The sequence below is a fragment of the Sebastes fasciatus genome, chromosome 17, assembly GCF_043250625.1.
Source record: "Sebastes fasciatus isolate fSebFas1 chromosome 17, fSebFas1.pri, whole genome shotgun sequence".
Lineage (NCBI taxonomy): Eukaryota > Metazoa > Chordata > Actinopteri > Perciformes > Sebastidae > Sebastes > Sebastes fasciatus.
This window is the reverse complement of record NC_133811.1, coordinates 21,377,906-21,403,334: the sequence shown is the minus strand read 5'-3', so window position 1 is coordinate 21,403,334 and position 25,429 is coordinate 21,377,906. Positions and strand designations below refer to the sequence as shown.

The following is a 25,429-nucleotide window of genomic DNA, read 5'->3' as shown; positions in this document are numbered from 1 at the left end:
TGTTTGGGCAGAAACACACCAGCAGTCCTGGAAGACTTCAGTTATAGTAGCTGCAAAGGGGGTTTGGAAGAAATAACATTTCTTTAACAATCAGACATTCACATCCCCCCTTGGTTAATTACATTATCTGTCTCTCCTAGGACAAAACATTGACCTCAGCAGCTAACAACTGTATTAAGGCACTGACATTTCAACTTCAGTGACTAACATGTTTGACGGCATTACTGGGAAAAATCTTTTTGTTATGCATGTTGTGCAGTTCAAATTAATGAATAAATCTTTTCCTTTCCTGGCTCCATACCTCTGAATGCAACTGGGTAGTTTTTTGGTTATGTCAGGTATCATGATGATGATGCAGGTATTACATACGGTAAGATTACAAACTTCATTTAGAGTTCACATGTAATATACTTAAGTTCCCAAACATTTAAGTAATTAATTAATAATGACGCAGACGACTGTTTTTATGCATGTATAATGTGTATTATGGGTAAACAATATCCATTGCAGTTCTTTGCACATCTTCATTTCAAGTCCATTAATCTTTCTTCGGGCTGTCGCTAGGTGGTGCTGTTGTGTCTGGACTCGTCTGTGTACTTGCTGCTGATTCTTCTTTAGCAGCAGAAACTCCTGAGGCTGCAGCTTCACTCAAAGAGTCTTTACCTGCTTCAGCTTCTACAGCAGCATCAGAAGCTGCCTCCACTGCAGCTTCAGAAACGGCCTTCACAATAGCTTCAGAAACTGCAGCTGCCTCCACAGCAGCTTTTTCCACGGCAGCTTCAGAAACTGCCTGCACAGTAGCTTCCTCAAGTGCAGCTTCAGAAACTGCAGCTCCCTCCTCAGTGGCATCAAAAACTGCCTCAACAGCAGCTTCCTCCATTGCAGCTTCAGAAACTGCAGCTCCCTCCTCAGTGGCATCAAAAACTGCCTCAACAGCAGCTTCTTCCACGGCAGCTTCAGAAACAGCCTTCACAGTAGCTTCCTCCGCAGCAGCAAGTTCTGAGACGTCTGCGGCCGCCTGCTGCTCCTGCTGCTCCTGCTGCTCTTGCATTTGTGTTTTCAACTGCCGCTGATAACTTGCAGATGGGTCCTCATATGGCATCAGTGAAATGGGGATGCGAACTACGTCCATTCCATTAACCTGGAAGATAAAAAAATATGAAGAATAAGCAGACTGGTCTTTATTAGAATAACAGCCTTAACCTGCTTCTGTTTAGTGAGGTTTTTAATTGTTTTTGGTTCATGGAGAGTGACATGAAGATGTACTCTTGGTGGAGAAACACTAACTAAGATAATTAAGATTCAAGGTAACTCTCTACAGAAAATATTAGCTATATATTTCTTATAAAAATGTGTTTTTCTTGGAGTACTAGTATGTAAAAAAACTTCACTTTTAGCATTTTAAAAATTACATTTCCACTAACCACTAAAAATGCATCTATAGGATGGAGCTCACTTAATACAAATGTCTGATGATAAAATGATGCACTGAAAAAGAAGGTTTCTTACCGTAACTTCACACCAGTAGTCACCCACGTCCTTGACCGACTCAAATGGGAGACTCAATGCATGAGGTGGCACAACGATTAGCAGCTAAGGAAAAGTTATTATTAAAGTCAATAAAACAATTGTATGTTCAGCAGAAGCAAATACTTAATGTCAAATAGGATAAAAAGAAAACGTGTGTAAGAAGACAGAGACGAAGACGAATTTACCTTCTTTTGAAACTGTCTGCAGACGACTTCTTTAGTGAGCTGGAATTCATCCGAAGGCATCTTGTTTATCTTCAACTTGGTGCGTTTAAGAAGCTCCACTGTCTGTAAAAAAAACAACAGGAGACCTTTGTTTAAAAAACTGACAACTGCGCATCTGTTGTTCATTTTATCTCTGAAAAAGTGTGACTGTGAGAACTCACCAATTGTCCGGTGCGGGTTTGGATTCTTTCCTCTGGCTTCCCTTCACGCAGAAGCTGTTGGTACAAAAAGGTGACAATGATTAATAGCTATACATTACTATTTAATATGAGGTGGAAATAAATGTCAGTATTAAAATGAAGTACTCACTCTTAACTCCTCAGAAAACATCTGTTTGTTCTCCACTGATGGATACACTGCAAGGCCTTCGGCCAACAGCTTATTTCTGCCAACAGCCTTTTTCACAAACACGGTGTCTCCTCGTCCACCGACCTCTGTAAGAACAAACAGATGTAAAGATGGGTTCACTGCCGCCTTCAAAATATTTAAATACATTGTTTTAATTCCTGTGACAACTCTGAAATCTGAGGTTTCATGTGATCTGTTTATGAGAGTATTGTATCTGTAGATACTCACTGGGTACCGTCTGAGTCAGGATGAGCTCCATCTTCTCCTTGGGAGCGTGTGTGGTGTCTTCGACCAACTTGTAGATTCTGTGTCTTCGGGGGTGAAGCCTCGGTGGGCTGCCTACTTTAGATAAAGGCACCTGCCACCAGCGCTCCACCACAACTGTGTTCTGTGGAAACATCAAGCACTAACTGTTATGTCTGCTATTCTTGTCTTGTAGCCTTCACAAAACTTCCAATTCATGATTTGTTATCTTCGTTATTATGGCTCTCCAGCAGAACATTTATTTATTGATCTAGATAGATTGTAGTGAGGATGTTAATAAAGGTTGACCGGTATGTTTCTATGGATCAAGTTCTTCATGTTTCCCCACTTATACTGACCACCAGCTGTTAGTATGTATGTCATTTAAAAAATACAGTACTTATTGCAAAGACAGGTGAAAAACAAGTTTCATGCCCACCTTTAGATAGCATTTCATGTTTCAGCCAAATATCAATGTTTATTAAACCTAATATCAGTTGACACTGACAATATATTGATAAGGTGAATCTTTAGATCTAATGCAGGCAGGGTGTTAACAAGATTCAAACAATATATATATTGTATGACATCTTACAGACTTATACACAAATATGTGTGTATGTTTATATATATATATATATATAACAGATTAATTGATAATGCAAATATAACCTTTGAGTTTCAAACACAGTAACATTAGACTCATTATTCCATTCAGAAAGTCTTCCAACAATGACTTAAGAAAAATATTTTTGCGTTAAATATGAGGTTAGACTAAGATCATAGGTCATATATATTAAAAAGTCATTTTTCTAAAACCAAAAACAGCCTGTTTATCCAATAAAATTGGCCAAAATAACAAATAGAGAGCAGATTTTTTTTTTATCATAACCAATTAACGTTGCCTGCTAATTACTGAACTGGTTTAGTATAACAGTCCTGAGTTAAAGTAGTTTCAAACACTGACATGATAATGAACTCTGTAGTTATGAGGAGCAGAGACTCACTAACCTGAGCAGGACTCAGAGAGAAGCTCCTGACAGCCGGCTGGCTGAGCAGCTCCTGAAGGACACGACGGCCTCCTGAGCTCCACATCTTCATCTATCACCAGAAATCACCTCCTTTAACAAGTCACCGGAGCTAAAACACTAAACAGTTCAACACAGTCTGGTTTCAGGCTCCTCCGCTGTTAAATCGAGCCTCAATCACACTGAGAGAACAGAAGCAGCATGTTAGCATCAAAGCTAACTGGCTAACTGGCGTTGGTTGTGTTGTGTGACTAGAAGGACCCCAGCAGCTGAAATTAGTAGTCCCCGAAACAGCCTTGATTAAAAGTTATCACCTTGGAAAACTTCAACATCTGGATGTAAACCTTATATAAACCTTATAAGGTGTCTAAATCGAAAATGTCATGCTTTTCAATCTTTTATAAATTCTTCTTCTTTTTTTTTTTTTTTCATTTGTACTGAATATGTTCATTCATAAGTTTTATTAAAGGTCCCATATCATGCTCATTTTCAGGTTACTACTTGTATTTTGTGTTTCTACTAGAACATGTTTACATGCTGTAATGTTAAAAAAAACCCTGTATTTTCCTCATACTGTCAGCCTGAATATGCCTGTATTTACCCTCTGTCTGAAACGCTCCGTTTTAGCGCATTTTGACGGAATTGTGACGAAATTGCAACAGAATTGTGTTGCTAGGCAACAGCTTGGGTCCATGTGTACTTCCTGTCAGCTGATGACATTCACATACACTGCAACAGGAAATAAACTGGGACACATTTAGAATGTTTACGTTTAAAATTGTGTCAAGGGTCTAAATATTGTACTGTATATTCGGGACATCACGAATGGGCAGAAATCCTGATTGAGTGTTTCGATACTTTCACAGTATTTATATAGGACTTAAGCCTGCTTTATAATAAAAAACATGAAAATCTCACCTTTTTATAATATGGGTAAGTATTTGGGTGGACTAATATGCTGCTTTATGCAGTATGTATTTATTTATTATTGGAAATCCATTAACACAAAACATGTGTCTGCATGTCTGTAAAGGGGATACTTGTGGGTACCCATAGAACCCATTTTAATCCATATATCTTGAGGTCAGAGGTCAAGAGCCTCCTTCGCTAGTAGAAGCTAGAAGCATTGGTGCCAATGGATTCCTTAGGTTTTTCTAGTTTCACATGATGCCAGTGTCTTATTCTAGCTTCAAAACTGAGCCCGCTACAACCTACAAATCGTAAGTTGCGTTAATATGTTAAAGAAATGAATGGGGTTAAAACAAATTTGCATTAGCGTGTTATTATCGCGTTAACTTTGACAGCTCTTGTTCCTTTTGTCTTTTTTATTTGTTTCTTTATCTTTTTCTTATTTTTTTAAGTACATTTAACTCTTTCTGGATTACAATCAGCCAAAATATCAAAGTTGCAAATGTATCATTGCATACAGGATACAGTAGGCTATAGTAATTGTTATGTTAAATGCATCAGGATGTGACCCAAAGCACCTTAACACCAGCTGAAAGTCTTGTCTTTGCTGACCTTCAGTGGTTTAACTTCTCACCTTTAATGCAGTGATGTAGAAGTTTACACCACAGTGTGTAAGTACACGGTGACATCATCACTGTTGGGTGTGGCTACAGTTTCCTAAGTTTCAAGAGCAACACACTTTGGACTTTGAAGCAGAGACAAGACAACCAAACAATCCTTGGGTGCTTAAAAGTACCCCGGATTAATTTAAAACATAAATTATGTGGAATATAAAAGTTGGTTTTTTTCATAATTAAATCATGCAAACAATATATCAAACTTTTATTTTCAAGCAATACTGCACAATTCATTGTAATAATACCACATTGAGTGGTGTAATCAAGACAAGTTATTCCACTGCAAAAAAAACAAAACAACTAACACACATAACAGAGGAGAATATAAAACCACACTACCAATAACAATTTATTCTCTATCTCAATGCTGAATCAGTATTAGCTGCCACCTGATTATCTAACAACTTCTCTTCTGTCAGCTCAAATGTTAACTGTTGGTGTCAACAGGAAGTACATGATGTGACAATGCTGTTCTTAAATTTGACTACACACCCTGTGGAGAGTGACTAATGTTGAATTAAGCTGGACAGATTCATTAGACTGTTGTCAGGCTATTAAATAGACGTTATCAGTCGCTATAAGCCCCATAGATGTGGGTCAATAGGGGCCTACTACACCCACTAGTAGGTTTTATCATCTATTCACATGGTAAATCACCGAAAGATGATATAAAATAACACGACAGCGACCTCTAGCGACCGTAGTAATTATGATAGCAGCAGACGCGGAAGTCAGGCGCTGTAGTTCGCATCCTGTGTGAAACCAACAATATGTAGTTGTGTTTGCGTCCGTAGTTATTTTTATCCAAAACTGAACTTAACCAAGTGTTTTTTGTTGCCTAAACCTAAAGAAGTTGTAGTTTGGTTGCCTAATCCTAAAGAAGTTGTAGTTTTGTTGCCTAATACTAAAGAAGCATTTTTGTTTGTGCTCAAAACGTGACGTTTCATTCAGTTTTAAAACATGTTAGAATGTGTTGCTTTTAAGTTTCACTTTTACAACGTAGTAGGTGTAGTAGGCCACATCTACCTCGTCACAACATGACCCACATCTATGGTGCTTATAGTGACTGATGACACCTATTTAATGGCCTGATAACAGTTGAATCAGGTGCAACAGAGCTGCCTCAGCTCAGCACCTTGTGTCCAGTATAAACCAACGTATTGAAATGTTGCAAAAATTTTACTTAAGTCTCAAGTGAAGTGAGACACCTTTCTTCAAGCGTTTACAGGAAGATTGCAGAAAGCCAAATCTTCCTTTGAGAGCAGTTGTTTAAATACTTTTACTTGTAGCTGCCCACAACTTTAATACCCACAGTACAACTCTACATCTGTAAAAAAAAAAACGCACAAAAAAATAAAAATAACCCTCAGCATCAGGAGCAGAATCACTACTGTCACAATTTGGGAAAAGTTTCACTCCTGTCAAACTCAATTTAAATTCCTTAGACATTTGAACAAAAATGTAAATCACACATCACCAGCAGTGGAGTCTTCACTTGTCGTTGCACCATAGTATCTATCGCTGTTGCGTATCAATCTGCGTCCTGCAACTACAGTCTTACAGCAGGTCACAAGAGCGAAGCAACATCCACAGACGAACATGAGAGTTGAAAGGACCCACACCAGGGTGGTGACAATGAAGGCAAACATGTAGGTTGTCTTATGGCAGTATTGCGGTGTTCCAGGTGTGTAGTCGGGAGGATAGACAGGATAAACCCAGGTATTGCCTATAGGAGATTTAGAGTTAAAACTACACACTGAACAGAACTTAAAGGCTCTGAAAACACCTTTGGGTCCAACATGAACACAAACAGATTTCTGCCTGTGCTGTTTTCACTGGTTAAAAGTGGAAAAAAAGATGATTTCCATCAATCAGCAATATTTGAATCAGAATGTGATGACAGTTGGTGGGTTGTATCTGATCAAACCGCACCCACACAGTCCTGATAGAGTTTCGGAGTGTTAAACTCTTAAGGATGTTTGTTTCGTGTGTCACATTTTTAAGCCCCTGAAAAATTGCCCTCAAATCTAAAATCAAGTTTTCAGGGGCCTTTAAACTAAGTATTAGAAGTATAACGTAGCATGAAATGTATTTTTCTCCCACCTGCAATGAACCAGCCGAAACTGAAGAGGTGTAGGAAGGCCGTGCAGGACGTGCACATGAAGAACCCCATGCCGTCCCCCCAGGTGGTTTTGGTGTAGGTCAGAGACAGAGAGAGGAGGCTGGTTGCTCCCAGCACTATCAGGTAAATGGGGATTTTGGGCTGTACTGGACATCGGCTCAGATGTGTAGCCCCTATGAAGCAGGTATCCAGAACCAGAAAGATGTCAATATTTACATGGCGTTATGAAAAGATTCCAAAAATAATACTGCTTGTTGTCAAAATAATACATAAAATATTGCAGTGATCAAATAGAAGTAGACCCACCAAAACCAATGGCTGCAATCATAACCATCCACCAAATAATATTCACCACAACTATGAGAAAGGAAGAGAGAGCGGGTCAAGGAACAGTAAAACATAAAACAAGGCAGACATAAATGTAACAGAGAGAAGACTTCTAACCAAGTGATGAAATGACCACGGGTCTTCGAGGCCTGCCTTCGACATCTGGAGACGCGTTCATATCTGCAGTAAAGAAAGTTAAGAGTCTTGTCACAGTTATACACAGACATCAAAAGGAAGATGAGCTGCAGCAGCAATGTTATACTATACCTGTCCAGCTCTGAATGGAGACACCTTAAGGCCTTTTTTCTTCCTCCAGTATTCACTAAATGAATGTCGGCATTAGTCACTTCAAGCAGTCAACTTTGTGCACATCCTTTTGCTGTTTGGGCAGGATGTTAAGACATGTAGTTTCAAACCAACGTATTTCAACAACTGTTTCGCAACTCTGTGCTTAGAGGAAATAATGATACAATCTGTCATCTGATACAAAGTATCTGCACGGAGAGTGTGTTTTAAACCACAAACTATAGTCACATGGTGTCATATTTCTCTTGCAAACCTCACATTTCTGACATTTTACATTTTGAGATTCATTGATCAATAAATCTTAATAGGATTGCATCGTGCAGCACAAAAGCCCAATTAATGCAATCCAGCACGGAGAAGACTATGTGGTGCACTTGCAGTTAGTCAGGCAGGAAAAAACTGTTTTATCAGCTCTCATCAGTGTGGTATTAAATACACACAGTGCACTTGCATCACACATTTTCTCATGTCTATATCTTCTGTAGAACAGTTGAACAGTGAAAACTGAGTGCACCTGCTTATGGTTGGTTAAAATACACATTCAGTTCGCCAAAATAAAAATATGCTTTTGAATAGTATACAATATTCAAGTGATTCCTAAAAAGTGTCTTTTAGTTTGACAAGACTGGCAGAATGGTTGGAACTCACTGATCAAATAATGAAAGAAAAAAAAGAAGAAGAAAGAAACCTCATTTAAAGGTACAGCGTGTACAAGTACAAGTATAAACATATAAACATTCATTTAATGGTATATAAAGGAATAATTTAAGCTTTATTATTCTATTCTGTTTTATGCTGAGTACAGAAGACACTGACATTGATCTCTTTCGGGGTACAAAGTATGACATTCCGGGTAAGCAAACATTGTGAGTGTATTGACCCATGAGCTGACAGAACGACAAACAGGTGTAGCCAGTGAAAATACTGACTCATGGTGGTGATGTATTTCATGTATGTGTGTTGAAGGTATAAAGATGGACAGTTGGAAATATAACATCGCTCAATGCCTGGACAGTATCTGTGACTGTTGAAGGAGGCTAAATAACGCTCAAACTTATTCTACATTTTGGCGAGGAAAAACTGTCATGGCCATTTTCAAAGGGGTCCCTTGACCTCTGACCTCAAGATATGTTAATGCAAATGGGTTCTATGGGTACCCACGAGTCTCCCCTTTACAGACATGCCCACTTTATGATAATCACATGCAGTTTGGGGCAAGTCATAGTCAAGTCAGCACACTGACACACTGACAGCTGTTGTTGCCTGTTGGGCTGCAGTTTGCCATGCAGTACCTGTGAGAGCTTCTGGACAATATTTGTCATTGTTTCGTGTTGTTAATTGATTTCCAATAATAAATATATACATACATTTGCATAAAGCAAGCATATTTGCCCACTCTCATGTTGATAAGAATATTAAATACTTGAAAAATCTCCCTTTAAGGTACATTTTGAACAGATACAATTTTTTTGGATTACTTTGGGATTAATCATGATTAATTATGGACAATCATGCGATTAATCATGATTAAATATTTTAATCGACTGACAGCCCGAGTTACAACTATTGAATCTGAACTACAACGGCAGTATTTGCTATCCATATTAATGCCTTGTTGATCGTTCAGTCATTGACCAGTCTACTGTTCTCTCGTGCTTGATTTTGGCTCAGACATTAGTAAAATGTTTGATATTCTTTCTCAGTGAAGAAATTATATCATATATAGTGTTTTTCAAACTTGCTTCACAATGTATTGCGTCAAAGGCCTGTTTTCTCTTTATGCCCTCTCTCCGTTGGAAGTCAATGATCATTTGAATAACAGGAGCAGCAGGGAAGTCCATGCATATGATTCCAAGACGCTGGTTCAGGTCCGTCTTGGCACTCAGGTAGTCGTACAGTTGTGAATTGACGCGCTGAGCGACGGCTCTGGGGTACGCAAACAAACCAGCTCCACTGCTGTAGGTGAGAAAAATCTGGTCCTTGTTTCCTGCAGGTGCAGCCTCCAGGTGCTCATAGACGCTCTGCCATTTCTTCTCCACATGCAGGAGTGAGTATACCTACAGGGAACAGCAAATGTTTAATAACTAAGAAGCATTCATTTCAATTCTTTATGCATTTTTATAAATTGCTAATGATGCGGGCAATAGGGTTTGTAGTACCCTTTCAAATGTACATGGTTCGGTTTTTGATCCTAACCCTTTGACCAGTGATTCGCTAACCAAGCTGTAGTTGTGGCCTTCTCTACACTGCTCTGCTTAATTTTCTTTCTTTTCTCCCTCTGCTGTTGGCTAGAGTTGGTTTTGATGTGTGTTTGTTGATTTTTATTGTGAAAATGTAATAAAATATATAAAATAATATGTTTTCATACCTTCCATTTATCGGCTATGTCCAGAGAACCATAGCGCATCCCCAAGTTTGGCCCAGAAAAGTCTTGCAGGACGATAAGTTTCCCTCGAGCCTCTCCCATGGTCGGCACGAGCTGGCTGTGCCACAGCAGTTCCCAGTTAGCGTAGCGATGGATGTAGTCTACCACAGCACCGTAGATGTCATTCGTCTCACTCAACTCCTCCCTCACACGCATCAGCACTGTCTCACTGGGATACTCTCGAAGGAAGTCAGTTACACCCTCCAGCACGTGGCCGAAGTGCGCCCACTGATAGACCATCCAGTGATGGATGGTGAGGTTCCCTTTGGCGTGACGGACACGGACGTCTAGGAAGCGGACGCCGGCTCGGAGCTGGGAGGCCAGGCTCCAGGTCTGGCACTGAGCATACACACCGCCGTACAGGGCCATGGTGTTGTGGGTCCCAGGCATGGTGATCTCAGACAGCGGCTGATCATCGGGGATGCTGTCCATCCAGGACGGGTTGAGGAACTTCGGGTTGGGCGTGTCATCGTAGTCAGGTCTCTGAACGGCACCGTAACTCAAACCAATGACTCTAAAACATAACAGAGGTTTGCCAGAGGCATAGTCTTTGTGGTAAATACATCAGGTTTTTATGGGAGATTTGTCTTGTTCTCAGAGAACGTCAAAGGTTGTAGTCTTATCATTCAAGATGTTGGTGTTTTAAAGCCATTTGAGACTATAACTGTCAATAATGGTGATTAAATTTAGCCTTTGATTGTTTTAGCTTTGTTATTAACAGTGTTTTCTTTTCTTATTACTCCTATTCATTGAGTGGGTATTTGTTGACTTGAGTGATAAGAAGTAAAACTGCTTTTGGGATAAAGAAAGTTATATTAAATTGAATTGTATTAAATCCTATACGAATGCACTTGTATTTAGTGTGTTAGAATAATGTATTATCAATGTGACACATTTTCAGTTTACTCACCCCGCTAGCACCATCAGCTTAATTAACACCTTCTCCATTTTCACTGGAACTCCTCTGATGCCGCCCATCATTGATTGATCAGTTCTAATGATCAGCAGAGGCAAAGGCAAGGAAAACACAACTGAGGTCAACATCGAACTATAAAGCGAGGAATCTCTGTTTTTCTTTATGTCCCTCACGTATCTCAAGAACCTGAGCAGGCATGTTTTGAACGTGCACTGCACTAGTTTAGTTAAATGTAACATGAATAACAACAAAGACAGTAACGTCACAGCCACACACACACAAACATGTTGTTGGTGAAGAAGAAGACATAAAGCTTGCAATTTGTTACAACTGCAAGTCCAAAATAAGCCGTGGAAGAACGACCTTAAAATATTTGGAACAACTAACTTAATCAGACACTTATTATATTGTTGTTTCCAGTGAAACAGCTAATGATGCGTTCAAGCTCCATTCAGTAAAAATGAGTAGGCCATTGGGTATATTATAATATTATCATGATGTGTTCAAATGTAATCTTGTAAAATTTAGTTTTTGGTGAGATATTTGAATAAATACAGTTGTTTGAAGGAGATGTTTTCACAGCAATATAAAATAGATTATAGAGAGGGAATTACGACCTGTTTAAATTCCTAACACTACCTCTAAGCAGCAATTAAAACTACTGATGCCAAGATTTTTTCATCATTTGAATTGTGTGTTTTCATGCAAATAACCACTATAGATGACGATAACAAGGTCAGAGGAGAACATTTCGATTTTTTTTACGGTTTACACGAACTCTGGGACAGTTGAAAAAATCGGAATCGGCAGGTCAGACTTTTAAAAAAATCGGAAATTGGAATCAGCCAAGAAAAATGCAATCGGTGCATCTCTACTACATTTATCTAAACTTTAGGTAAATCATTATTGTTCAATATCTGTTGAGAATAAAACAGATTAGATTTCCCATCAACTCTCATTCTCTCCCAGGCTAGCTATCTTTTAGTAAGGCAGGTGCCTATTACAAAAAAAAACACTTTCACTTCATGAAAATGTGTTGGCCAATATAAAAACCAAACAAACAAACAATTCGATCCCGGTCGGGGTTGAGGTTGACCTCAATCACCTCTCCAGGATATTTCAATGGCAAGCTACCTTTTTTTAATCAAAATACTGAACCTACTGATGTGTTGATTCATACCTGAAACCAGAAGATGTTGGTCCTTAGTTTGGTCCGGGTGTCTGGGGACAGAAAGAGAGGAGCTGAGGTGGCAGAATGTCAGAGTCAGTGTGTCGGCCTGCATGTTATTGTGGGAAATACCATAGAGGAGCAACTGAGCTCCACGCTGCAGAGCAGAGGTGGGAGTAGAGGGGTGTGTTTGTGTGTGAGGATTTATTTATCTGATCACATCCCTCATTTATTGTGGTTCAATTATCAATCCAAAAATCAAGGCTAGGAAGTTGATCTGACCATTGATAAAGGTTCACGTTGAGGATGTTTGCCTTGCTACAACATTGTACCAGGTCTTATTTTAAAATAAAACAATTTAGTAATTTCACAGGAATGAAAATACAAAGTTGAATCTGGTCAGTAGAGTGACTTTATAATCCCTCAGAAGAAAATAATTATTCTAGTTAAAACAGTATTAAGGGCTTGTCTATGTGCATCGACTACAGGTGATTGTGTTTAGATGTAATACAGTTCCCTCCAGGTGATCCTGAGATATCGCTTTAACGAGAACGGGAAGGACGTAAAGTCACCCTGACCTTGACCTTTGACCACCAAAATCTAATCTAAAGATCTGTGATACTGTAACTGGTTAAAAAAATACACATGATTTTGTCACCCTGTAGCTGTTCAGCCTGCTAACTCGCTTGTCCTAGGTATGTTACGTGCCCAGGCTGCCAATTGGCCTGCACAACGTTGAGTATCTAGCTGCTATTAATAGGACTACTTGTGTTCAAGGATCTGATATTAGTTTATGGTTTATTTGTGATGTGCTGTGGGTTTACTAACAGTGGATGTTGCTCCAGTCGAGACTGGCCAATAGAGATGTGTCTTACGTCTTTCAACGTCGGTCGTGTAGGTGGGTGAGACTGAACAGCAAACAAAACTTTGGATCCGCAAACAAAAGTTGTGGAATTGCAAACAAAACTTTTGGATTCGCATTAATACAGTTTTAATCCCAATTTTATTTGACTGGCAATAAAACCATTTTTTTGATTGCAGTGTTGTTAGTTTTGCTCTTTAATCTATTTTTTTTATTTTTTATTACAGTATGGAAAGTTTTGCTCTTAAACCTATTCTGTTTGATTGGATGATAAAGACTTAAGTAACTCCATCAGCTGCTGTCCAGACTGTATGTATGTATTTTTTTCAAACTAGATGCTGCAAGCTGATCAGTGTGCTTCAGTTTCTCTTCTTTCCCAGGTTGAAACCCAGTAAAGTAATAAAAGCAAACTTGACAATGTACCAAACTGTAGGCCTTATTTCATAACATTATAAAATAACTTGCAATGTTCCACAAAAACATAATGGATTATCATTAACATTAATGTTTGATACATCATAATAATAATACTTATAGATATACTATACATAAATATATAAGTAAGGTTGCAACCAACTGAAACGTCTCCCATGTGCCAAGCCTGTAGGAGAACTGCAGTGGCCGACGTGAACATGTTAATGGCTCTCTATAGAGCCAGTGTTTGGTTTGTCTGTTCTGGGCTACTGTAGAAATATGGCAGCTGGCTCCGTGCAGAGGACCCGCTGCCTATGCAGATATAAGCGGCTCTTTCTAAAGTAACGAAAACACAACGATCCTTATTTTCAGGTGATTATACACTAATGAAAACATAGTTATGAATATTAGATTCCATTCCTGCTATTATATCACCCAAAATACTACACACTGGCCCTTTAAAGTGTACCAGTAAACCATGCAAAGACAATAAATCCAATGTGAAATTAGAAATCTGCTTCAGTAAGAATGTGTCTCAAGTCGTGTGACAGTTGAAGTGGGTTTGTGATGCAAAGGTTGACACACTTGTTGCTGACCACCACCTCACACACCAACGACCCAGAACAGGATGTTAGTGCCAACACAACCTGATGCCAAGTGCCTCTGCAGCAGCACTGCCACCCTGTGACAAAGAAACACATTGTGCTGACATCCTGGCTTAAACATTATATTAAACATTTGCAAGGTGGAGCGGAACATTATTGATATTTATTTGGCTTACTTTAACTTTATCACAGTTACTAAATGACCTGACTGGTGATGTATATTCACAAAATGTGTCAAAACAGCAATTATAACCCAATTCAGCACTTTTCACTGCAGTTTATTACTGCACAAAACTTCACGTTGACCATTTATGATTTTTTTTGTATGTTGCATTTATTTTGTTCCCAGTATCTTTGGTGAAATGACACAATGAGAAGTATCATCTGAGGTATAATTTAGATCATGTTTGTTACAGTAAAGTGGTAAAGTTACACCAAACTATTGAATCCAAGCTACAACTGCAGTATTTGATGCCTCATCGATTGTACAGTCATTGACCAGTCTACTGTTCCCTCAAGCTTGATTTTGGCTCAGATATTAACATTAAAATGTTTGATCATCTTCTTTCTCAGTGAAGAAATTGTATTTTTCAAACTTGCCTTGCTAGGTACCGCGTTAACGGCCTGTTTTCTCTTTATGCCCTCTCTCAGTTGGAAGTCAATGATCATTTGAATAACAGGAGCAGCAGGGAAGTCCATGCATATGATTCCAAGGCGCTGGTTCAGGTCCGTCTTGGCCCTCAGGTAGTCGTACAGTTGTGGATTGACGCGCTGAGCGATGGCTCTGGGGTACGCGAACAAACCAGCTCCACTGCTGTAGGTGAGAAAAATCTGGTCCTTGTTTCCTGCAGGTGCAGCCTCCAGGTGCTCATAGACACTCTGCCATTTATCCTCCACATGTATGAGTGTGGGTACCTACAGGGAACAACAAAAGCAGTCATTTCAATTCTTTATGCATTTTTATGAACTGCTTATGATGCAGGTGCCCACAGCTGTTTGTTTTGGTCCTGTTCACCAGGAATTTGTGATACCCTTTCAAATGTACGTAGCACAGTTTTTGATCCTAACCCCTTGACCACTGATTTATTAACCAAGCTGTAGTTGTGGCCTTCTTTATACTGCTTTCTCAATAACTGATTCCTCTCAGTTTATACATGCTGGCTGGAGAATGTAAAGACACACCTCAAGCTCGAATAGCTAAAGCGTACTCCTCTTGGCTTAACAGGAACATTTAACAAGATCTAGCAACCCTCTCTGCTACATTACTTTTCATTCTTTGCTGTGGGCTAGAGTTGGTTTTGATGAGTGTTTGTTGATTTTTTTTGTGAAAATGTTGTAAAAATCCGTTTTCATACCTTCCAGTTATCGGCTATGTCCAGGGAACCATAGCGCATCCCCAAATCTGGCCCAGAAAAGTCTTGCAGGACGATGACTTTCCCTCGGGCCTCTCCCATGGACGGCACGAGCCGGCTGTGCCACAGCAGGTCCCAGTTAGCGTAGCGATGGATGTAGTCTACCACAGCACCGTAGATGTCATTCGTGTCACTCAACTCCTCCTTCACACGCATCAGCACTGTCTCACTGGGATACTCTCGAAGGAAGTCAGCCACACCCTCCAGCACGTGGCCGAAGTGCGCCCGCTGATAGGACACCCCGTGATGGATGGTGAGGTTCCCTTTGGCGTGACGGACACGGACGTCTAGGAAGCGGACGCCTGCTCGGAGCTGGGAGGCCAGGCTCCAGGTCTGACACTCAGCATACACACCGCCGTACAGGGCCATGGCGTTGTGGGTCCCAGGCATGGTGATCTCAGACAGCGGCTGATCATCGGGGATGCTGTCCATCCAGGACGGGTTGAGGAACTCCGGGTTGGGCGTGTCATCATAGTCAGGTCTCTGAACGGCACCGTAACTCAAACCAATGACTCTAAAACATAACAGAGGTTTGCCAGATGCATAGCCTTTGTCAAAGGTTGAAGTCTTATCGTTCATGATGTGTGTGTAATCACCTGAAAGAATCGTTGTGTTTCTGTTAGCTTAGAATGAGCCCTTCATATCTACATAGGGAGCGGGTCCTCTTCCCGGAGCCTGCCATGATGCACCACCATCTTTCTACAGTAGCCCAGAAAAGACAAACCAAATACCGGCTCTAGAGAGAACCCTTCGCCTCTTTACTTTACCTGAAGGCAACTGTAAGCTTCTATTGAGGTTTTCGAAATGAAGCCTCAAATGTCCGTTAGGTGCGAACCTTCCTTTGTGTGTGCTGCTGCTGCAAGCAGGAGAGCAGTTTTTGACCACAGTGAAAATCTTGCTTTTGAAAGGCTAAACACCAACAAATCTGGATTGAAGCAGGATATTTCGCACCGCTCTGTGACCCAGAGGTTGCGGGCGCTGCCGTCGTGTATGCCGCTGTCTTAATCCTTAGTCCAAAACTAGATGTAATAATTTCCAAAATTCACAACATGTTTTTATCTAACGAAATATCCTGCTTCAATCCATATTTGTTGGCATTTAGCCTGCTCTCTCTTTGCTCTCCCACATGCTGTTGCACACACAAAGGAAGGCTCACACCTTACGGACATTCAAAGCTTCATTCGAAAATCTCAATAGAAGGTTTGAATGTAAAAAAAATAACATTTGGTTCAGCCGGGTGGCTCAGTCCGATCCACTTTGTTTCCCATTTACAGAGTCAGGGCTGTGTATGAACACCAGATTTTTGTTTTAGCGCGCACACAGAACGGACAGCCAGCAGACCGTGAGGAGATATTCGCTGAATTTGACAAAAAGTGTACTGGAATAGCATCACAAACTCCACCTTTAAGTAACACTTAAATTGGAAATACGCATTTACAATAAGTATTACTTAACCATAAAGAGCATTAATAAATGGTTAATGATGGTTAAGTAATGCTTATACAGTATAACACACACTAATTTATATAAGTTAAGGAACGTCTACTTGAAGATAGAGGAACAAGCAAACGTCTACATGAAGACAATAGAGTGTGTCCAATGATCTCATCCTTTACCAAAAATAAGTCATAAGTTTGTGGATGGACAAGTAAGTGGACAATCATTACCCTTAAATAAACATTTATAAAAAACGTTTTATGGCTTAGCTGTGAACTTCATGATATATATGTTAATTAACATATTTATCAACCATTTATTAATATTAGTTGCTTATTATTGTATTACTTAACTGTTGCTTATTACTGTATTAACATTAATAAATGTATTTTCAAACATTACATAGCGTAAAAAAATGAATACCTTAGTTAACATGAACACCATTAGTAAATGCTTAAAAGACACTTTAGTTACTGTTAATTAACTGTTCATTAAGGGTTATTAACGCATTAAATAATTTTATTTAATATACCTTTATTCTAAAATTTTACCGAATAAATTGTTATCAATTAATCATTTTCAGTTTACTCACCCCACTAGCACCATCAGCTCAATTAACATCTTCTCCATTTTCACGGGACCTCCTCTGATGCCGCCCATAACTTATTGATCACTTCTGATGATCAGCAGAGGTGAAAGCAAGACAAATACAACTGAGGTCAGCATTTAGTTAAATGTTGAGTGAACAGCAAATTGTCCAATAAGGAGATAATTTAATTATATCATTAAGTTATCAATAAACTGGTCAACAGAACAATGAGAAATAATCAAATTTGTGACAGGCACTAAAACTTTAGGCGAATCATGATTGTTTAATATTTGTTGAGAATAAAACAGATTAGATGATAGAAAAACTAAATGTCCTGTCAACTCTTATTCTCTCTCAGGCTGGCAAGCATGCACCGGCTATACATTACTAAAAATGAAAACCACTCTCCCTTCACGAAAGGACGTCGGCCCATATAAACACCAAACAAACAGTGGAAACAATTTGATCCCAGTCCGGGTTGAGGTCGACCTCAGCTCACCCCTCCAGGCCATTTCAATGGCAGGCTTAAACCTTTCTAATCCCAAAACTCAACCAAACCATCCACTGCTGCTGCATCAAACCTGCTGATGTGCTGATGTGCTGCTCTCGTCCGCTGCGGTTCATACCTGAAACCAGAAGGGGTTCGTCCTCAGTCCGGTCCGGGTGCCTGGGGAACAGAGAAAGAGGAGTGGAGGGGGTCAGAGGCAAAATGACAGAGTCAGTGTGTCGACCTGGGATGTTATTGTGGGAAATACCATAGAGGAGCAGGGGTGGGCGTAGAGGGGTGTGTTTGTGTGTGAGGGGTATTCATCTCATCACGTCCCTCATTTATTGTGATTCAGAAATACATAAAAAAATACAAAAACTCAAGTCCAGGAAGTATGAATTAGTGAATGTAATGTTGGGCTTCTGGCCAGTGTTATTTAAGTCGACATTGGGGATGTTTGCCTTGCTACAACACTGCCATAGTACCTAATCTTATTTTGAAATAAAACAATTCAGTGTGAACAGGTGAAAAGGATTGAAAATACAAAATGTAATCTGGTTAGCAGTGATTTTATTAAGAAAAATATATATTTTTTAGTTACAGTAGCATTAAGGGCTTGTCTTAGTGCATCAACTACAGGTGAATGTTTTCCCACAGTGTTTCTTATCAGTTAGTGAAAGTTTAAAAATAGGCCCAATACTGATAAGATGTGTATCAATACAAATGTAAGGATTTCAACAGAGAGAACTTGGGTAGTTTTGACATAAAAATGAATATCGTAAGGTCTACGCAGATATTTTTGCATACAACAGGCTATGTTAAGAGTAAATTACTAAAAACAAATGTAGCAGTATTTGGGTTTTTGTTTTAGATTGCCCAGTTTTAATGAAATTATAGGACGTGGACAAAATAACAGAAACACACAACACTGAGACTATCAAATACCCAACAAGGAGGACGGGTATATTGTATTCTGTAATGATGTTATATTAGTAAGTCTTGAAGTTCACATAAAGATTCAGTTGGTTTTGTCATAAAAAACCTACACCTGTCACATTTGTCCAAATGTTTTAATAAAGCATACAACACAAACGACGTGTTTTGCATAAAATTATGTTTAATGTAAATATCTGTTGATTGTGGAGGGACTGAAGGTGTTTGACTGGAACCTGTTGTTCACAAAACCTCTCACAAATGTATCTATTAGTTTTTCTATAGAAGCTTTTTCCATCTCTGGAACATCACAAGGACATTTTTCACGCCATCCAGCAGGGGCATGCTGAATCTGTTGCTTTTCAGATTAAGAACAATAAACTGAGAAAGGTGTGAAACGAGATCACAGTGATCAACTTGCACTTCAGCTGGAAGAAGACGCAGCTGCTGTCCAGACATACGTATGTCTTCTTGCAAACCAGATGCTGCAAGCTGATCAGTTTCTCTTCTTTCCCAGGTTAAAATCCAGTAAGTACTAAAAGCAACCTACCTTATAGGACATTAGTTTGTGATTTTGAAGGTATAGTAGGCGTAGTATAGTATGTCATAAAAAGTCATAGTATAATATGTCAAAATAGCTATAAATTATTTCAAATTGTCTCAAAGGTTCAGAAAGACTGCATCTCCCTCACAGATCTGATCAACTATCTGCCAAACGTCTAATGGATTACATCTCAGAGGTCCTCTACTGTATGAGTGACATCATTATGACAAATGTGCTTGAAATTAATATTTTTGGACGAGCATACCACAGAATAATTCACCCCTCAGAGGACACAGACTGAGGCAGTGTGAAGTCCTGAGCTCCGAGGGGTCAGGGAGAGTGTATCTGGTGAGTGTGTGTGTGTGAATGTAGTACATGGAAAACTCTGCAGATGTTTTCTTGTTTAGTCACACATCACTACGTGGGAAGTCAAATATTACATAAGAGACGTGTCCTTGTCCTGTTGAATAATATTTGGTTAGCTGTCAATACAGATTTTATATCAAGAGTGTGCAGAAGAGAAATTCCTGCGTTTTTTATGAAATGATCAGACCAGGTGAATCCAGGTAAACTAATCACACTTTCTTTGACTTTTAGCTGAGCAATGCATACTTTTATTTCTATAAAATATACAGTAAAGCTAATGGAAAATGTGTTTCTCAGTGTGCTTAAAGCTAATGATACATTACCCAACATCCGGTTGTAAGTAATTATATCGACAATACTGTTCATTAATTTGACATTAGTTTGATTATTGTTTGTTGTTAAAGCCTCTAGTGTAGTTGACATAATATGATTATTAAACTATTTTAATGTAAGGGGCCTTTGTGTGCAGGAAGCTGAGCCTTCCACAGTGTAATTCTTTATACTACCACCAGATAGCACCAAAGTGATACATCTTAAAACCTGGCTTATAAGATAAGTGAAACTTATCAATACTGTTATTATCAACGGAGTCTGGCTGCTTTGAAGAGAGCATAGATAAGTTTCACTTTCAGTTCAGTTCCCTGATGGAAGGGCTGTCTGATGGCAAGATAAGGTGGTGAAAATATTCTAATTATAGTTTACACTTACGTAAATGGATATTGGTTGTTTTAGGTGGGCCTTTCTTTCAGTTGGTTAAAATATGTTTTGCAGCCGGCCCCGTCCACAACAGTTCATTGCTTTGCTCCCATGCTGGTACTCCTGGCTGTTTCTCCAAACTGGCTGCGTGCATCTACTGGAGGTAGTAATACACTGAAGGTCCATCATACAAACCCACTTCAAAATAACCCAAATTATTCCTTTAAGTAAAGCACTTCAAATTATTTTGTGTATGAAATGTCCTGTATGAATTTACTTACCTTGTCTTGACACAGACATAGCCTACAGAGGATGATGAGGACGAAATTTGGAAGAAGTGGACCAAGAGGATGGTGGACACCCAGAAGAAGTTGCAGGAGAACATCATGGACAAACAGAGAGAGAAGATCCTGAGGGTTGGTAAGAAATAAAATCCAACTTGTCAGCTTTTCACCAAAAATCAATCAATCATAGCATATACAGTACAGCAGGGGTGCCCAATACGTCGATCGCGATCTACCGGTCGATCGCAAAGGTAGTGTGGGTAGATCGCATGGCATTAAAAAAAAAAAAAATTAAAAATTAAAAAATAGACGTCAGCCTATCAGAGCAGTTTGACAGACGCTTTCAAGACTTTGTTTTACTGGAGCCAGTCGCTACATTCATGTGCTACCCTTTTCGGGAAGATGCTGAGGCTGATTCACTTGCATCAAAAATTGCAACACTGTTTCACCTGAACTCATCTGGAGTGGAGGATGAGATTTTGACACTACAAGCTGACATTCAGCTTAAGTCCAGGGCTCATGGACAGTTCTGGAACTTACTCACAGAGGAAAAGTACCTCAACATGAGGAAATGTGCTACCTCCTTGACTGCATTATTCGGCTCCACTTATTTATGCGAGTCAGCCTTTTCCCACATGAAGATTATTAAGTCCAAATACCGTTCCACCTTGACTGATGATCATTTGGAAGTGTGCTTGAGGCTGGCTATCAGCAGCTACTGTCCGGACTATGCATCCCTGGCTGATTCCATTCAGTGCAAGTCATCAGAGTAAGGTAATGACAAAAAATGTACAGAGTTATATTGTACAATATGGGTTCATGCAGTTATACAAGGTACACCAACATATAGTTGGTGTACCTTGCATAACTGCATGAACCCATATTGTACATATATTGAGTATTCTTTATATGTACAATATTATTGTACATATAAAGAATACTCAATATATTTATAAATAAATATATGTTTTGCATTTTTATAGTAGGTAGATCATTTTGACTTGGTCATTTTATAAGTAGCTTGCATGCTGAAAAAGTGTGTGCACCCCTGCAGTACAGTATGTCACAAAAGTCATGCATCATGCATTTCGATCGTTCTGTTTTAAAGTAACTGTGTTTGAGTGTATTTTAGCTGCTTTGTGTTACATGCCAATACATGCAGATAAAGTTTTATATAAAGTATACATTAAGAGTTCATTGTTGTTGCACAATAAAACAGAATGACACAAAAACAAACACGTTCAACTTATAAAAGAAAACATTTCATTAATGTCATAAATAAAGGTAGAAATCTGAATTACAATGGGTTAATATTTTGTTTCTGTAGCTATAGCACACACACACACACACACACACACATACACACACACACACACACACACACACACACACACACACACACACACACACACACACACACACCTTTCTCCGGAAAGACAAAACCAGCTCTAGATACTTCTGTTGAATTTCATTGTATCCCTCAGTATCGGTCTCTGCATACCTTTTGCAGGCTGAACTGTAAGAGATACAGGGGAGAGAAACATTTCTTTTTTAAACATATTTTTTGCTATATTTCATGTTTACATTTGCTTGTTCCTTTCAGTTGCACCTCATATCCTTATTGTATCATTTTGGTCATCGTAGTTATTGATATTTTAGTTTCAAAGACTATGTGAATGTGTGAATGAGAGTCAAATTAAAAGCGTTTTTTATCAGTTAAGGTAGAAAAGCGGCACATAAGTGTTGTCAACTGCTTTTACCATTTATGTGATTTATATGTCCAGGCTACTTTGTGTTACATGCCAACAAATGCTGATGCATTTTTATACAAACACTATGAAAACTGTTCCTTTCCTTTGACACTGTGTCTGGAAAGAAATGTTGCTGTTGACAATTTCAAATGTAATTTAAAAAAAATAAAATCCTTTTATCTCGAAATTTAATTTGGGTGAACTAACCCTTTTATTTCCCAGTGCTTTGTGAGTGTGGCTACGAAAAGACATGTTCAAATGTATCAGTCTGGACATAAAATGAAGGAATATTATCATATTTGCTGTGTTTTTATAAAAAAAGCTGTTTGCAATGTAATTTAATTTAAGTTTTGGTATCATTATCAGTGATACTCAGGACATAAAAGTGATTCTGTTTCCTGGTTATAAAGTGTGGCACTGTCTTTCACTTCACTGATGATATCTGTGGTATCTGGTCACCCATACTGGTTTGGGGATCAGTAATTAAAACAAACAATGAAAAGGATACATTCAGCATGTCATTCAGCATTCAGTGCCTTTGTTGCAGCCTGTGGTTGGAGGCTGCAGCCGCAGTGGATCTGGAGGAACTCCCCTCATCCAATCAGCAGAGAGCATGCATGAGTCACTTCCTCGTGTTTACTCCCTTATTTGACAGAAAGGGGCTGTCCTTGTAGGGTGGAAAATGGTGGAAAGGAGAGTCAGAAGGCTTCAGTAGACAGAGTGATTCCAACAGTTTTATCTCTGGTGAGCAAACATTTGTCATCTCAATGCTTTCTAATCTATGATCTGAAGGAGGTTTAAACTCTGTGTGATAACTGAGTCAGCTAGGAATGATGAAATGATGAAATGAACATAGAAGATGGTTGATTCATGTGTGTACGTGGGGCTGGGAATCAGGAAATGAGAGAAACAGGCTCGAAAACATACAAAGCAATTAAAGTTAAAGGTGCCAAATAGCCACTAGAAGTTATTTGAATTGGTAAAGATGATACATGGAAGGTCACAAGGACACGTAACCATTTGTTTATTTCCAGTCTTTCTTGTGTTACTACTGTAGGGAGACACACCCACTGTGATCCCTGAGTTATTTTTCCTGCAGGACAACATTGAGAAGGATGATTAATGTCAAAGCTATGAGAAAGATGCATCACAGATTGATTTGGGTCTGTGGTCTCAGAAACTAGTCGTAGATTTCTGACTGAAGTGCTTTATTATAAACAATATAATATAAAATAATTTCCCAAAACGCAAGACTTGCTTAATTTTTAACAGAATCCTTAATTCTGACATTGTGGAAGAACAAAAACAAGTTTCCTCTTTAGCTGCAACAATCAGTCGATTAATTGGCAAGTATTTTGATGATAGATTAATCGTTTAAGTATTTTTATTCTTTTTAAAAAAAATCTATTTATATCTACATACGTAACGGGTCCTTTTCACGGAGCCAGCTGCCATGTTCTACAGTAGCCAAGAATGGACAAACCAAACACTGGCTCTAGAGAGGGCCATTCGCGTTTTCATGTTTTCGCGTCGGCCACAGTTCTCCTACACACTTGGCACATGGGAGAAGTTTAAGTTGGTTGCAATCTGCAACCTCACCGCTAGATGTCGCCAGATCCTACACGCTGCACCTTTAATTTCTAGGGTCATGCAAGAAGAAGCAACTTTTGAAACCCTATGTGACTAATGCGTTAGTTAAAGCTTTAAGATTGTGGTCTGAAGATAAAGCTACCATGCAGAGTATGGATTCAGTTTTAAAGATATATTAAAGATATATTTTAAACATATGGTGCTTTTTTGTCTCTCCAGACACTTTGTGTCGAACATTATCGTGGCAGAAGAAAAGCAGCAGTGATGGCTGATGCACAAAAGATAAAGAAAACTGCAGCCATGGTGCTGGGCTGCGTGGAGAAGGTGTCCTCCTTTGCCTCCTCCATCGACCCCATCTTCGGTATAGTCTCCTCCCTGGTTGGGGTGGCTCGCAAGGGCCTGATTCAGGACGAGGAACACCCTCTGGACAAGGAGTTCCAGCCACTCCACTCCAAACTGGAGACCATCCACGAAAAGAACCAGCAATGCCTGAGGCGGATCCGCATCGACGAGGTGAACGAAACCTACGGCAAGTACGAGGAGTACATCAAGCACCAGTACACTGCCTTCAACGACATGGTGGCACAGGTGAAGAAAGATCCACACAACACCCAGCGCTACATGGAAAACTATGAGAAGATTTATGAGAGAGACAAGAGTGACATGAGCCTGGATGTGTACTACCGTGGTGTGATGGGTACCAAATTGCTGTTTGGAAGAACCCTGCTAAAGGTGTACCTGGACAACTGCGACGGCAACCGTGAGATCATGGAGCGCCGCTGTTCACACATCACCCACCTGTTCCACATGGGCCTCATCGCCCTCATGGCCTACACAGCTGTTACAGAGGACGACGAAGACGAGGTGCGTGAGAAGTGGACCAAGAGGGTGGCGGACATCCAGGAGAAGATGCAGGAGGTGCTCAGTCAGTGCAAAGACAACTCGTCCTGAACATGGACCAACAGAGAGAGGACGTCCGGCAACAATCTCTACTCTCAGCTGTGGACCAATGAAAAAAAGACAAAATATCTTATAATATATATCTAAATAAAACCAAAGCCATGCTGTCCTTTGTGCACTTGCATTTTAGTTATTGCATCAACATTGTGTATGTTATATTTTTGCTCCAAGAGACCACTATATGTTTCAGTTGCTTTGTGTAACAGTACATGCCAATATATGCTGATGTTTTATACAATCTCTCCAATTAAAATGTACATATTATTGGTCGATAAA

The 25,429-nt window shown here is 39.4% G+C and overlaps 4 protein-coding genes and 1 long non-coding RNA gene across 6 annotated transcripts; 1 reads left to right on the top strand and 4 right to left on the bottom strand.

Moving 5' to 3' along the window:
* Nucleotides 1–461: 461 nt before the first annotated feature.
* On the bottom strand, nt 462–3,633 carry mrpl9 (mitochondrial ribosomal protein L9). 2 transcript variants are annotated; one of them, XM_074612600.1, is made up of 8 exons: nt 3,357–3,633; nt 2,331–2,490; nt 2,064–2,188; nt 1,916–1,969; nt 1,716–1,817; nt 1,510–1,593; nt 935–1,141; nt 462–835 (listed from the first exon to the last, which is right to left on the bottom strand). In XM_074612600.1, exons 1-8 carry the CDS (start codon nt 3,444–3,446, stop codon nt 539–541), a joined length of 1,119 nt encoding a protein of 372 aa, XP_074468701.1. In that variant the 5' UTR covers nt 3,447–3,633; the 3' UTR covers nt 462–538. The 2 variants fall into 2 exon arrangements, with proteins under 2 accessions (XP_074468701.1, XP_074468702.1); XM_074612601.1 differs by having other exon boundaries at nt 462–805; nt 1,007–1,141; nt 3,357–3,631.
* A 1,516-nt stretch (nt 3,634–5,149) lies between these two features.
* On the bottom strand, nt 5,150–8,356 carry LOC141754011 (uncharacterized). The gene is made up of 5 exons (XR_012590551.1): nt 7,676–8,356; nt 7,526–7,588; nt 7,388–7,438; nt 7,063–7,254; nt 5,150–6,685 (listed from the first exon to the last, which is right to left on the bottom strand). It is a non-coding gene; the product is annotated as an uncharacterized LOC141754011 (long non-coding RNA).
* A 647-nt stretch (nt 8,357–9,003) lies between these two features.
* Nucleotides 9,004–12,350, bottom strand: LOC141754007 (1-phosphatidylinositol phosphodiesterase-like). The gene is made up of 4 exons (XM_074612750.1): nt 12,236–12,350; nt 11,050–11,133; nt 10,083–10,653; nt 9,004–9,771 (listed from the first exon to the last, which is right to left on the bottom strand). The coding sequence occupies exons 2-4, from the start codon at nt 11,118–11,120 to the stop codon at nt 9,382–9,384; spliced, it is 1,032 nt and encodes a 343-aa protein (XP_074468851.1). The 5' UTR covers nt 11,121–11,133; nt 12,236–12,350; the 3' UTR covers nt 9,004–9,381.
* Nucleotides 12,351–14,412: 2,062 nt separating this feature from the next.
* LOC141754008 (1-phosphatidylinositol phosphodiesterase-like) lies at nt 14,413–22,613 on the bottom strand. Its single transcript, XM_074612751.1, has 6 exons — nt 22,275–22,613; nt 20,850–20,978; nt 18,169–18,209; nt 17,546–17,629; nt 15,460–16,030; nt 14,413–15,019 (listed from the first exon to the last, which is right to left on the bottom strand). The coding sequence occupies exons 4-6, from the start codon at nt 17,611–17,613 to the stop codon at nt 14,636–14,638; spliced, it is 1,023 nt and encodes a 340-aa protein (XP_074468852.1). The 5' UTR covers nt 17,614–17,629; nt 18,169–18,209; nt 20,850–20,978; nt 22,275–22,613; the 3' UTR covers nt 14,413–14,635.
* A 584-nt stretch (nt 22,614–23,197) lies between these two features.
* LOC141754009 (protein rapunzel-like) lies at nt 23,198–25,429 on the top strand. The gene is made up of 2 exons (XM_074612752.1): nt 23,198–23,347; nt 24,413–25,429. The coding sequence occupies exon 2, from the start codon at nt 24,458–24,460 to the stop codon at nt 25,142–25,144; it is 687 nt and encodes a 228-aa protein (XP_074468853.1). The 5' UTR covers nt 23,198–23,347; nt 24,413–24,457; the 3' UTR covers nt 25,145–25,429.

What these genes read in the sequence shown, in the direction of transcription:
- LOC141754007 (XM_074612750.1), bottom strand. Translation starts at nt 11,120, where the DNA reads ATGATGGGCGGCATCAGAGGAGTTCCAGTGAAAATGGAGAAGGTGTTA. An exon ending in AAGCTGATGGTGCTAGCGGG is followed by an intron (nt 10,654 to 11,049) that starts GTGAGTAAACTG and finishes GTTATGTTTTAG; the next exon opens with AGTCATTGGTTTGAGTTACG. An exon ending in ACATAGCCGATAAATGGAAG is followed by an intron (nt 9,772 to 10,082) that starts GTATGAAAACAT and finishes TGTTCCCTGTAG; the next exon opens with GTATACTCACTCCTGCATGT.
- mrpl9 (XM_074612600.1), bottom strand. Translation starts at nt 3,446, where the DNA reads ATGAAGATGTGGAGCTCAGGAGGCCGTCGTGTCCTTCAGGAGCTGCTC. An exon ending in GCAGACAGTTTCAAAAGAAG is followed by an intron (nt 1,594 to 1,715) that starts GTAAATTCGTCT and finishes ACTTTTCCTTAG; the next exon opens with CTGCTAATCGTTGTGCCACC. An exon ending in CTGCCGTGGAAGAAGCTGCT is followed by an intron (nt 836 to 934) that starts GTTGAGGCAGTT and finishes GCCACTGAGGAG; the next exon opens with GGAGCTGCAGTTTCTGAAGC.
- LOC141754009 (XM_074612752.1), top strand. Translation starts at nt 24,458, where the DNA reads ATGGCTGATGCACAAAAGATAAAGAAAACTGCAGCCATGGTGCTGGGC.
- LOC141754008 (XM_074612751.1), bottom strand. Translation starts at nt 17,613, where the DNA reads ATGGGCGGCATCAGAGGAGGTCCCGTGAAAATGGAGAAGATGTTAATT. An exon ending in GAGCTGATGGTGCTAGTGGG is followed by an intron (nt 16,031 to 17,545) that starts GTGAGTAAACTG and finishes GTTATGTTTTAG; the next exon opens with AGTCATTGGTTTGAGTTACG. An exon ending in ACATAGCCGATAACTGGAAG is followed by an intron (nt 15,020 to 15,459) that starts GTATGAAAACGG and finishes TGTTCCCTGTAG; the next exon opens with GTACCCACACTCATACATGT.